The 13,363-nt window shown below is 39.3% G+C and overlaps 1 protein-coding gene across 2 annotated transcripts in view; it reads right to left on the reverse strand.

The window, feature by feature from the left end:
- Positions 1–194: 194 nt before the first annotated feature.
- tax1bp1b (Tax1 (human T-cell leukemia virus type I) binding protein 1b) overlaps positions 195–13,363 on the reverse strand; it is a 39,253-nt gene continuing 26,084 nt past the window's right edge. Inside the window, exons 7-18 of one of the 2 annotated variants that reach the window (XM_081389470.1) lie at positions 12,787–12,877; positions 10,518–10,703; positions 9,258–9,509; positions 8,685–8,840; positions 8,512–8,569; positions 8,296–8,411; positions 8,094–8,219; positions 4,365–4,451; positions 3,537–3,720; positions 2,163–2,314; positions 1,301–1,380; positions 195–1,080 (exon numbers count right to left, since the gene is read on the reverse strand). In XM_081389470.1, the coding sequence (XP_081245596.1) occupies positions 885–1,080; positions 1,301–1,380; positions 2,163–2,314; positions 3,537–3,720; positions 4,365–4,451; positions 8,094–8,219; positions 8,296–8,411; positions 8,512–8,569; positions 8,685–8,840; positions 9,258–9,509; positions 10,518–10,703; positions 12,787–12,877 (1,684 nt within the window). In that variant the 3' untranslated portion in view covers positions 195–884. The remainder of the gene's footprint in view (positions 1,081–1,300; positions 1,381–2,162; positions 2,315–3,536; positions 3,721–4,364; positions 4,452–8,093; positions 8,220–8,295; positions 8,412–8,511; positions 8,570–8,684; positions 8,841–9,257; positions 9,510–10,517; positions 10,704–12,786; positions 12,878–13,363) is intronic. The other variant, XM_081389471.1, reaches the window with a different exon arrangement.

The raw sequence follows: 13,363 nt of genomic DNA on the forward strand, positions 1-13,363 counted from the left end.
AAAAGTAGCTGTACCATGTTCCTTTAAAACTTTCCAATAATAATAATAATAATCCTACTGTTAGAAATATATTCTAATTATTTCTTGATTAATAATAAATGTTATTTATTACTGATAATCCTCAAAATCAGGTTTTACAATGCAGTTTTGTAAGCCAAGGTAAATATTTTAACTCCACATGACCAGAATAAATATTGCTTCCGTAAATCTTTATTAGTTTAGATCAAGTATGTAAGACACACTCACACAGTAAGAGACCAAATGTATATAACTAAAGAAATAAAAAAAAAAAAAGAAGAGGTTTGTGATTTCAGTGCAGAGGAAATGTGAGCATGCAACTCAATTAAAATAAGTGATTTAAATAGATAAAGGAAAAAACGCTAACTGAAAGTGCGATTATCAAGGTTTATCTTTAAAAGCTTATTCTAAAATAATTTTATAATATAGAATCACCCTCTTAGCTGGTCACATATATGCCCAGACAGAAAAAGCTGTGCTCTGCCTCGCACAGAGTATAGTAGGCGATACTTGACTTACACTATTGAACCTGGGGACGGTTCTCAACAGAATGCTTAATTATGACATTTGCTCAGTGTTCTGAAAGTATTCTTCACCAACTGCCCTGCCAACTTGATATGAGAGGCGTTAAAGTGAGCTACAACAAACAGCACAGTCCTATAGACGAAATTAATCCCCAACTAAAATGGACACAAATAAAAGACCCTAAAATTCATTATCCACATCCAACCTTCACCTTGACTGTGTTTAAATAAAGAATCAGTTCTCTACAGATGAATGCTCAAAGCTAAACATGCTGTTTAAAGTGGCTGTTAACTGCAACACAAATGTGAATGTGAAGTGGAGGCGAGTATCCTGTTCCTCGACTAGAAGTTGAGCACGTTACTGTCGAAGTGGGTGAGGACGTGCTTCTCGAAGAGCTGCTGGTCGCAGTCGAGAGGGAACTGTTCGCTGCACATGGGGCAGATCTTCCAGTGGCTCTCCACGTGCTCCTCAAACTTCGACTGGTCGTAATGAGGAGGGAAGATGACTTCACACAGCGGACAGCGCTTCTGCTCCCCACTGCAAGAGAGAGAAATTACATTAAACTGGGTGAAACCTTTGCATAAAAATACAAAACAAATTGTGAATAAGTTGGTGCCGGACCAACAGGAGAGTAAACGGCAGTAAAACAACATCTGTGTGAAGGCGATGTGGGTGGGCTAACGCGCATATTCACACCACAACCAAAGCTCAACCACATGATAGGTAACAGCCGTGATGTTTGTGTGTGTGTCCTTACCTGGGTTCAAAGCAGAACGGTATCTGTCCATCATTGAGGAATTCTGCAGGGTCAGTGGCTGTAGGCTGATCATTAGTTGGCTGGGGAGAGAAGAAAAACATTTCCTGTCATTTTACTCCGGATTTAAAGCTGCAGTCCGTAACTTTTGGCGGTTAATAAACAGAACTGCATGCGTCTTGCGGAAGAACATTGTAGTCTGAGATACTTCTCTCTGTTTATGTCTATGACGAGTCACGTAGGTGCACCCAAACCAGTCTAAAATAGTCCCAATATAAACACTTACTATACTGTAGTGATTCACGATAAGACAAAAACAAGGTTTGGAAAATGGATTCATGACGTACTCGCTTATTATATACACAAAAAAAGTTACGGACTGCAGCTTTAAGGAATGGAAGTCAGTCATACAGGCTTGGTAATGATGACAATTTCCATTTTTGAGTGAACTATCCATTTAAAAACTATTTGTGAACATTTTTAATACTTTTGTATATTTCAGTCACATCAAACTTGAATAGGCCTCAAGTCGGTTCAGATGAAAAGTGAGGTTTACAGTAACTGACTGAACCTCTTCCATGTTTAGTTGGGTATATCCACCATTATCCGAGCAAGGCTAATGAGCTCAATTAGTTGCGAGCGTGAGCACTTCCTTAATGGGTCTGTTCCGGGTTACCAGGGCTTTAATAATGCCAGCTTAGCTTAGCCGGAGGCCAGCGCAGTGGAGAGAGAAGCGCAGATAAAAGAAAGACAGAGATTTGGGAAGAATTTAAACCCATCCGCAGTTCTGACTTGATTAAAACCTTAATCCCACCTCTATATCACTTCTAACGGCTGAACGTGGAGGAAGCCCTAATGAACTCACAGCGCTCTGCGGCTCCTCTGGTTCCTCCAGTCCATCAGGACGACTGAGGTTACGGGCGGGCTGTATGCACACCACATTGCTGTCCCAGGATGGGGGCCCAACTGGGGGCAGTCGGGGCATCTGGTCATCAGAGAACTCTCCATCGGCTCCATCTGTCAGGAAAGGAAACGTTTTAATGCCTTAATATCTAGATTTATACCTTTGAGAAAACCCCCTAGCTCAAACAAATACAGTATAAGCATGTACAGTTGGCCATAAACAGTATTTAAAGCCTCAGGTCACGCATGTTTTACTGTCATTATATTAGCTACAAAATATCAAACCAAATGGCATTTATTTTGCGAAAAAAATAATACATAGCAATTCTAGGTGTCAGTGTCATTACAATGTTTATTTAAAACAATAGAGTGCAAAGTTCCTGCCCCCTTTTTAAGCGGCGCTGGTTCCAGAAGTACCTTTTCATTCATTTCTCCCATAGGGATTTATGAACCAAGCCAATCAGCTACGGGGTGAATCACAACAATACAAACTCTGATTTCAAGCAAAAAAGGTTTTGAAAATCAGACAAAAAGACAAAAGAATTTGTACTTAGCGGTTTTAGTGAGGGAAAGAACTACAATCCCATGAAGCATTGCAAACAGCATAATCGAACTAAAAACGATGGAGACATATAAAACTACTCATTTACAAATGTTGATTACATGTATAAGAACAAGATATTTTAAGTTTATTGCAAAATATGCATATAGATCGACTCGATTACGTCATTCGCAGTGCTTCATGGGAGTGGGCGGAGCTTGTTGATTTTTTCCGACTCTCTGATTGGTGTCATTTTCTTTACAGCATCATGGGTAATGTAGTTCCAGAAGAAGCAAATACCATGTATTAACAACCTCGTAGCTCACAGTAGGTCTGTCTGTAATCAATTTCCTTATGGAGAAAATGAATGGAGATTTTCCTTCCGGAACCCAACCGTTGCACTCTATTAAACGATTAAGATTGATGTCTCAATTTGTTGTCATATTAGCGAAATTTTGGTGAAATATCACAGAAAATAAAAGCTCCATTGTCTACCGTCAGCAGTAGCGTAGCGATTTAAAAGTTCAGGGATATTAAAGTCACTTTCAAACTAGACAGCTTTATATTGGTCAATGCTGCAAATCCGCATGACAAACTTGAACCCGTTGCGAAATCTGCCCTCATGCAGAATTGTCAATTGCATAAGTTCCTATTAAAAGGGCTGGCTTTTTCCCCACAGTAAAAATCTCTGAACAATGGTAAATGCGACCACACTTATGTTCTATGGTGCGCTCACTGATAAAATTTGACCCCTTGTTTAAAGTGAACAAATGATGAAGATAGTATCGTATATACCCCTGGAGTCAGTAGAAGAGTATGGGTTCCCAAACATCAGATCAGTGGGGCGCTGGGGCACCAGCAGAGGAGATGGGTCGTCTAGAGGGTACGGCATCGGGTACTGCAAGAAAACCGACTGCACATCCAGACTGCCATCTTTCTTTCCGTGTTCTTCTTCCCTGCTCACACTCCTTTGCAACTCCTGAAGGGACACAGGAAACACCACGGCTGTTAAGTTTTGGATGACTGAAATCAATAGCTAATTACCTGATCCACACATTCCAATTGAAACTTTAATGCAAATTAAAAACTAAAAGGGGTGAAATTGGCCTAAAACTGAAAGCAAAGTCTAATTTGAGGCCAGGCGTGATGTATTGACATTAATTGAGTCAGGTCCCATTTTTTCATCCTTCTCTTCCTTCTGAGTCCAGACAATACATCACTCACCACAGTGAGCAGCGGCAGCGGCGTAGAGAAACTCGCCACCCTCACACAAACAGTTTAATTAGGCCCTTCATTAAAACTCCTCTGCCTGTTCAAAGGGAGGCAGAGCTCTGCCTTTTATTGAAGTCTTCGACAGGCGCCAATTTCATTTAGTCTGAACCTCAAATTGGGCCATTTTGCTTCTCGAGCGTCGAGTTCTGTGTTATACCTCGACTACGCGTCCCTCTCTGTGGTCCAGGGTAATTGAATGGAAAATAAGGACTCACTTGCACTGCTGGCCCAATTAGAGAGATATGTTAAACCCAAACCAGATCCTGAGAATAAAACAACAAGCAAGCAAAACAACTGCATTTTTAGACTGGCAGAGAGAGGCCTACAGAAAATGAAAACGAAAGCACGCACCCCCTCCAGTTTCTCTTTTTCTTTGGTCAACGCAAAAAGACTGTCCTTCAGCTCCCTGAGTTCTCGGCCCTTCTCTGCCACCTGGCTCTGGAATGAGAAAAGGGTATTATTTTTTAGATTAATTTGCTAAAAACCTTGACTATAGAGTAGTCACATATTATCAGTTAATATGTTAGAAATAATGTACTGGGGGGACTGTAAGCCTTGAGGGTGACAAGTCCCCTCCAATAATCAGATATGGCCAAATTGATATCAGATATCTCCCAATGTGTGATATTGGTGATGTACTGTTGTACTCTATTATGCACTGCTCTGTATGTTGTTAGGATGACAAAAACAGCACTTGTTAATGTCACAATTGTTAGAGATGGCCAATCAAATCAAAGACAGGCTTATAGAGAAGCAAAACATGAATTCAAGCACATCGCTCAGTTTTTACAGTGAAAAAGTGTGAGGTAAGAAGCGAAACATTTCATTTTTGACAACTGTTACAAAAGAAATGTTAAATGATCAATCCAAATTTCGCTGTTTTGAATTGAAAATATATAATCTGTGCGATTCATGTAATTTGATTGCGAGTGAATGCATGCATATTTTAAAATAATATTATTTGCAAATAGTAAAAAATCTATTACTTTACAATAAATTCTAAAAATTACTATTTTACTTAAAACACTTTAAATGCTTTAGTTATATTATTTAAAAAATGTTAATATTAAATTAAAGTCACCTCAAAATCAAAATGGACAATTCTTATTTTTTTATGGATTGCAGTATTTATTATAAATGATTTATCCATGCAAATCATTGTTTTTTAAAAATTCATGTGCCCTCATAATCTTTAATCAAAATAACTTCCCTCCCTCTTGCAGTGACATCTCTCCTCTGACGCTTTTCTCTGTCTCTCACAAACATCACAGCAATAGTAAACCACAACCATCCAATGATCCAATCAATTCCCCATGGACAAAATCAAGATCCTTCCAACATTTTTCTTTGTTCGAGAAGCTGTTTTACTCGGATATATGTCACAATAGGGAAGAAAAGACTATTGCAGCTTTGACTTCATCCCGACTTTAAATAAAAAGGACCTTTACATTTGTGACCCGGCTCCCAATCCAAAAAATTGGTTTGGTCCCTCCCAAAGATAATTGAATCCACCGAAAGGAACGTGGAACATCTTTCTATATTTCGTGGAAAGTATTCCAGAGCCATATAATAACATTTATTCACTAAAAATGTGGGAACTAAAAAAAATGATAATAAAGGAACGGTCTTGAAAATGCTTTCTGATATGCATACAAAAACCTCAATGATACAAGATGCCTTCTCTGCTACTCATTTACATCTGTCTTTGCATGGCTCCATGTGAGTCACGCACAGAAAAAGTCAACTTCGCCTGAAGTATACCACTGATCTGTACATGACCTTCCTACTTAAACAGAACCGAGACCCTCGCTCCGTCTCCTGCTGTGTAGGGAGGCAGCCAGCAGATGCATTATCCTGTCTTGATCCCAGGACTCCCAACTGTCCTTCCTCCACTGTCTCCATGTCTCGTGTAAACAGCAGTAAAAGTCAGTCTCCTCAGTGACACACTCATAAACCAGCACAGTCAGTGTATTTGTGCTAATGCAACAATACCGGGCTTGACTCAGAGCAGCCGTAAACAGTGTGGAGGAGAAACGGTACTAAGGTCTTCCTGAATCTCTTATCAGAACATCTGAAGGTCTGCTTATCTGTGATCACATTTCCCCCTGATCTGAGTCATTTGGTTCTAAACTGTATAAAAGAAGAAAGAGAAAAAAACAGCACAGCTTCCTTTTGTTGAGATCTTAGACGCTGAACATTGCTTTTGATACTTCCTATAGCAGAAAGAGACTACACTGTAATATTAGGAGAAGTGGAGATAAAGGCGGCCTCAACAAGAAATAAATTAAGCATGTAAACGCTTGAATCCAGCTATTTTCAACTGGATTCGAAAATACCTTGCACACGTGCAGTGCCGTGATTAATAAGCGAATGAATAAATGATGCATTTATATAGTGCTTTATTATGTACTATTGTACACCCAAAGCGGATTTTTAATGACCACAGAGAGTCAGAACCTCGGTTTTAAAAGTCTCATCCAAAGGACAGTGCTTTTTACAGTATAGTGTTTAGGTAAGCATTCCCTGCTGGCCTCACTATCACATCTTCCAGCACCAACCTAGTTTTCCCAGGAGGTCTCCCATCCAGGTACTGACCAGGCTCAACCCTGCTTAACTTCAGTGGGCAACCAGTCTTGGGCTACAGGGTGATATGGTGTTAGATGCGCAAGTTTACACGCGTGTGTTTATTTACGTCTTATGTCTTGCAAACTAGTCAGTGGAGGAATATATTTACTAAACATTTAATAAAAAGCTTTTCTGACATACAGTATGTTATCTGTCTTTTTAGATATGTCGTCAAGGCAAAACAAGTAATAAAAACTCAATGAGTGTTTTAGCGCAATTTTCTCACCTCATGGGATCACAACACTAAGAGATAGTAAATCTTTTCCTGGATTTTTTTTTTTGCGTTCCTGAGATTAGACCTTTTCTTAACATAATGCCGAAAACCCGAAGTCTCTAGGTGGTCTGGTTGAGGAGTAGATAGAAGTGCAAGATTGGTGCGCACAGACGCACAGAACAGAAATCATGAGTTAACAATCGCAATTTATCCGGTGGAAAATTGCGCTAAAAATGGAATATGCTCTCGGTAGCTCCGGTGACATTATCGCAGTGGTTTTCTCTGGTTCTGAACACGTTACCCGGGCACTGTGCATGCCTTTAAGTATTGTTCCAGATACAAGTAAATGTATATGTTCATCAGATTGCAACTTTTAGGGTTCCTATAAACAAAACTTTCAGAATCTGAAATCAAAAAATTTGTTTTGAATGAGAACGCAACTTTAGACTTGGTGGAATCTGTCCGAGCAGTGGTCATCTGGTTGTCATCTGTCTTTAATAACATTAAGTCTGGAAGCATGAATTTCTGAGTCATGTAGCTCAGAAATCCAGCCTTCCAGACTTAAAGGTAGGGTAAGCAATTTTTTAAATAAACAACTTTTGTTATACTGGTTGAAATTTTCTTCATATCCTGATAGCAATCAATACTAGAAGTGGTCTAAATATTAAAACATGCACATATATCTCCTGTGGAAGTCTCAGGACCAAAATATTTTTCGTCCAATCGGTCCGAATACAATGATAGGATGTCCTACCTGCCTGTCAACATATGTATTTCCATACCTCCAAGCACCCTTCTCGCGCAGATATCACACTTCATCAGTGCGTTCCGTAAGGCTATGCAAAGTTGTTGTGGTTGTTAACAAAGAGCAACCATCTTTTACAGATTCTCCTGAACCAAAACAACAAGCTTAGGCTATGCTGCGTTCACGCCATGTCGTATCCGTAATTACAAGATGACAACCCGTTACATTATTCCAGGAGCTGTACAGCAGTCATGTGGTACAAGTCAGAGCTCTGATAGTTTAATGTTCCTTATTATTGTAATGACTCTGAAGGGAGGGTGGGACCTCATGCTTTCAAAGCTAGCTTGCTATTGCTAGCCTCTCTAAAATTGCCTACCCTACCTTTAATGTTATCTGTCTTTTTGCATAACATACTAGCATGTTAAGCCCAAATGTCCTCTAGTATAGTATATAATACATTTTTAGTTTAAACTCTGGACCAGTAGGTAATGCTGACCTTGTAGCGATCCTCCTCAGCAGCCAGCTGCATTCGCAGGCCCTCGTTGGTTTTCATCTGCTCCCTTAGCTTCACCTCCATCTTTGTGAGTTCATCGTTTATCATGCTGCACCGCTCTCTCTCCTCCTGCAGGGGGGTACACTAAATACTTTAGTATATCAAACAGATCCAGTATGTCAGAGACAAAAAAAGAAGAACCTACATTAAGCAGTTGTTTGCATTTCCTGTATTTGTCATTTTTGTCTGGCTCCTTGCTTGCACTTTTCAGCCTGCCGTGAATGATGGCATCTAGCACAGCATCTGAAGTACCTGGGCTTCCTGATAGCAGTCCAGAGAACACAACAGCATGTTCATACAATGTCCCCAGACATCCTAAAAACATGGAATTTCTAGTTTGTATCGCTTAGCTTGAACTTACCTGGTGCAGATGCCTCTGGACTGGCAGACAAAGGTTCAGACCCTGGACTTCTCTTCACCTGAGCAAAACACAAAGGTAGGCCTACTTTAAAAACTAGCAAACCACTAAAAACTCAAACCACAAGACTCTGCAGGTGGTATAGCTATATAATTGCAAAGTGAGGGTTTACTCACTCCTGGCTGTTCAGAAAGCTTGGCCACTTGTTTCTGGAACTTCTGGCATTCCTTATATTTGTCTTTATAGTGTTCAGCAGCCATCTGCAGCCTGAGCCGTAAATCTTCAATTTCTCTCTGCATTTCGACAACAGCTAAACCTTCCGTCTCCTTACACTGCCGAGGGAAAGAGAGATTATTCAGTTACACCATGAAAACAAAAACAGTTCCTAACATTCTTTAGTTAGAACACAGAACGCAATCTACGGTATAGAATAGACTTATTCCTGGAAAGTGGCGGGCTATCTTGATTAAGGCGTCCTGGATTCAGGTGATTATTTAAAGTGTAATTGTGGCCTGGTCAATAGGCTTTATGCCGAACATCATATGTGTCGGCATCGGCATATGCGATGGAGAGCGGTTATGCTCATCTTTGCTTGCTCTGAAGGTATCTTGAGTAAAACGGGTCTATATGTAACAAAGCATATACAAAAGACCTGAACTGGAAGCGATGCGACCTGTTTTACAGAATACAGAAGTCTGTTGCACATCACAAACATGATAAAATGGTCAAACAGGTGGGCATCTCTTTACCGCCTCCTGCTGGGTTGAGTTTTTCATCTCCTCCAGCTGCTTTTCCAGGCGGCTGCACTCAGCCCGGGCCTCTGTCTGTCCCTTCTTTAATGACTCTGCCTCCAGGCGGATACGGTACAGCTCGGCCATGCTTCTGTCACGGGCATTGGAGGAGTCGCGCAGCTCAGCTTTTAGCATGTTTGCCTGCTGCTGGCTAGCCTGCAACTGCTCCTCTTTCTGCCTGAGCTGCTCCTTAAGAGCATTACTTTCCCCCTGACAAACACAAAAATAACACTTATGTGAATACAAACCTACACAAATATGCACACATTTCCGCATTTCTACTGCTAATAAAGCTAACAAATACAGCCATAATCTGTTTTCCAAACTGATACGTTTTCTGAATGTTGGCCTTTTTGCCAATTTTATTGATACATACAAGAAATTATAAAAGAAAAGAGGTGGAAACAGGATCATGAAGCCAAATATGAACTCAAGTCATTCACATGAGCACAACGGCTCAATGTGTTAACAACTAGCCCACAGCTCCGACCATAATGTTTTTAACGGATCAATATCCCTACAATATAGAGTGCTGCAGGGATGATTATATTTGTAGACCAACCTGGAAGTTGCTATCAGAAGTTCCTATGACAAAAAGCCAATAGGATTATTGGCTTTTGGATTATTATAGAAAATAAGTCTGTGATCATCGAAAGTTCATGATTCTTACATGTTTGTCCATAAAGATAATTTTCTTTTATTCATTTTGAAGTCTAAATACAATTGCCAGAAGTAACTAAAGTTAGGCTATAAACAAACTACACTATGGATGCATTCAACGTCACCACCACAAAGTTTCTGACAGCTCTTTCCATTTTTATAAAAAAATCTACAAGCTGGAAAGTTTGAGTTGAATAATTTGCAAGAATGCAAGTACAAACACAATGAGACTGTAAAAATGGACTAGGGAGTAGATGAGTTTTCCTGTTCACCCATTCGTCCCATTTGGCCACTTTTTAGCAAGCACTTTTTCAGGACACGTAAAAGCTTAAAAAATCATGAGTTGAGTACTGATGCATTTTATGTTGTAGAATAAAACATGAAAATATCTTAAGCTTGTTTTAAATACAGACCTTTTTCAGGCATTGCACCAAAAACCCAATAACTCTGGTTGGAACCAGAAGTGGAAAAGTATTAACACATTTCCAGGTTTTAGGATTCATTCCTGCAGCACTCTATACAAAATATAGGTTAAGCAGAAGCTTTTTGTGTGTGTACCGAGGGTGAACTGTTGGCCAGTAGCTGGCGGTGCTGTTTTTCTTTCTCTGCCAGGCAGGATTTGACTCTTGTGAGTTCCTCCTTCAGCTGAGCAATGGTGTTCTCCTTATTCACATCCACTGATTTCAGCATCTGCAGCTCAGTACTTAGCTTAGTGTTCTCAAGCTCCCGGTTCTTCAGGTGAATCTGTTGCCAAACACACACAGATACTTCATTCAAGTAGACTGTTTGACTTTCTCTTTGCACATCTGCTGTGCAATAACCTGGGCACATGGCACATAAAACTAGCAGTGTACCAAAGCCATTCCAGACCCTGGACGAACCCCCAATTATCCACACAATCTCTACAATGAGGTGTATTTCCGCCTGGTGAGGAAGTATGTGAGCTAGACCTAATTATAATGCAGCAGTAAGAGAGCAGCAACTCTGCTCCACCCCCACTCTTCTCTGTCTGTGCCTCGGGCAGCTGCTGTGAAGTGCGTTTCCGTGGCTACAGCCCAGCGTTAACGCCCAGTTCCTGTCCCCGCCACAAGAAAGTGGGGATAGAGGGTGAGACAAAGTGAGTGATGGAGAGTGAGAATTACAAAGTGCTAGTCAGAGTAATTAGGAAAAGAATGAGGGCCTGTATTGCACTTCTCCATGGATAAATGCATAAGCCTTTTCAAAACAGCAGCTCAAAAAAATGTCTGTTTGTTGGTTTTGGGTAAATTAAATAGATTAGGGATAAAAAAGAGGGAATGAAGCATGGTATAAAAATGCCAAGAAATTATACTTATGCATGGATGGGTGTCACTTTTATTAATTAAAAGTCAAAGTATTAAACCAAACAAAAGTTTCCACATTTATTTGCATTTGGATATTCAAAAGTGAAATATTTACCTCTTTTTGGCTTCTGTGTAAAGCAATTTGCAATTGTATTTTTTATTTTAACCTGAAATCGTTAAACAATAATTGCAAGAGAATCTGGTCTATAGTTGTTTGACACATGAATGTAGTTGTATTACAGACTGCAATTTGACTTTTTGATTTGAATTAATGATTATAGCATTTATTTGAATTCATGAGCGAGCGAGCGAAAGAGAGAGAGAGAGAGAGGAGAGATGCGTGTGAATTACCTATGTGTTTAGCATCTCTCTCTATAAGCTGTGAGTGTAATTGCTTCAAAACCAGTGAAGTAACCCTCTCGTTGCTGAGAAATGTAATGTAGTAAATCAGTAGCAAAGCTATTTTATTAATAAAAGTCGTGGGGCAGCGTTGATAAATTTCTGTGCTCCTGAATGTTACTGTGTGTGCACAGCCCAATCGCTGGGTGACATAAGCGTGTGTGCTTCAATGAAAACAGCGCATTAATATAGTATGGAGATTAAACTGACTGTACACCTTCCAGCCAATCAGAATAGAGTATTCAGACAGACCATGGTATAATGGAAAATGAAACAAATGAAAATGAAAGCCGCTCAAGCTGCAATTTTCACCCTCTTTTAGGAAAACGATGACATAGTCAAAACATCCGGTAGTGTGGGTTTTCCAGGTAATGCGTGAAGCTCCGTGAACACCCTGGACCTTCGTTTCTCGTAAATACTACCATGTATTGTGCATGTTATTTTTTGACAGACATTGATGCAGTGATATTTAAATGATTTGAATTTGAAAACAGATGGATCGTAAGGTAATTATAATTTATTTCTTAGCCGGCAAGTATTCAGTTAAGTGATTGATGCCCATGATTGTGTTATGTCGATGTTTCTAGTTCTAATATTCCAACTGACAGCCAGACTAAGTTTTTGACGGACATGATAACATGCGTAAGGGGTGAACTGTTTGATTTTTTTATAATTCTAAAATGTGCTGGGGATGTTCAAAATGCTTTATGCATAGTTGTTTTATGGAATGAAGTTTAATTTGCGGCTTAAATAAATTATATGTTACTCAGACCGACTTTTTTGAAATTTTACATTCAGCTGTCGCAAATTCGTTGACTTTTGAAAATCTAGTTCTTTTTCTTTCATTTTTTTTCAAGGAAAGGAGTTGTTTTTATTGTCTCTTATAACAAAAATATTTTATTTAAACCCGTGAAAATGCAGATCCTGTTGTAAATAGTGAAGTTTTCCACAAGTATTCAGTTTCAGTAGTAGTGAAGTAAAGTACAAATTCCTTAAAATAATACTTTAGTATAGAAATGAAGTGCAATTACTCGGGTACTTTACACACCTAGCACAGAAAGCATATAATAACAGGGATGTGTGAGGTAGTGAGCAAGTGGCATTACCTTATAGAGCTCCTTCTCATCTTTCTCATTCTTCAGCTGACATTCAAGAGCCTCTTTCTCCAGGGTTAACTTCTTCACTCGATCCTTCAGGCTGTCAAATCAGAGCCATTATCAATCAATCAATCACTCATACAAGGAACATATCTTGGATACGTTAAATAAACTCGTCAAAGTTCTCAAATCCAGCAGTGGATCTTCTAAAGATATGAATCTAACAAATCTAATCTACAGTTATGACATCTTCTAATCTTATGATCATATGTAAAAAGTACTGGTACTTCAATACCAAAGTCGATACTAGCATATTAACAATATCAGTTTTTCTACAGTATGGCTAGTACCAGCAGTTGTTGCTTAAAGTTTACTGGGAACTTCACTGAGAGAAACTATACTACGATAAGGCTACATGCCTTTGTTTTGATTTAATCTGTTAATATATATATTTTTTTTTTTTTAATGAAGAAATGGACCAATAGTATATTGTGTTAACTGTGGTATCTTCATCTTTTAGTGCGTATTCCTGTTCTGTACACACAGTTTAGTAATTACGGGAGTGACAACCGTATTCTACAACCGA

This window comes from Scardinius erythrophthalmus, assembly GCF_964197995.2.
Source record: "Scardinius erythrophthalmus genome assembly, chromosome: 16".
NCBI classification, from domain to species: Eukaryota; Metazoa; Chordata; class Actinopteri; order Cypriniformes; family Leuciscidae; genus Scardinius; species Scardinius erythrophthalmus.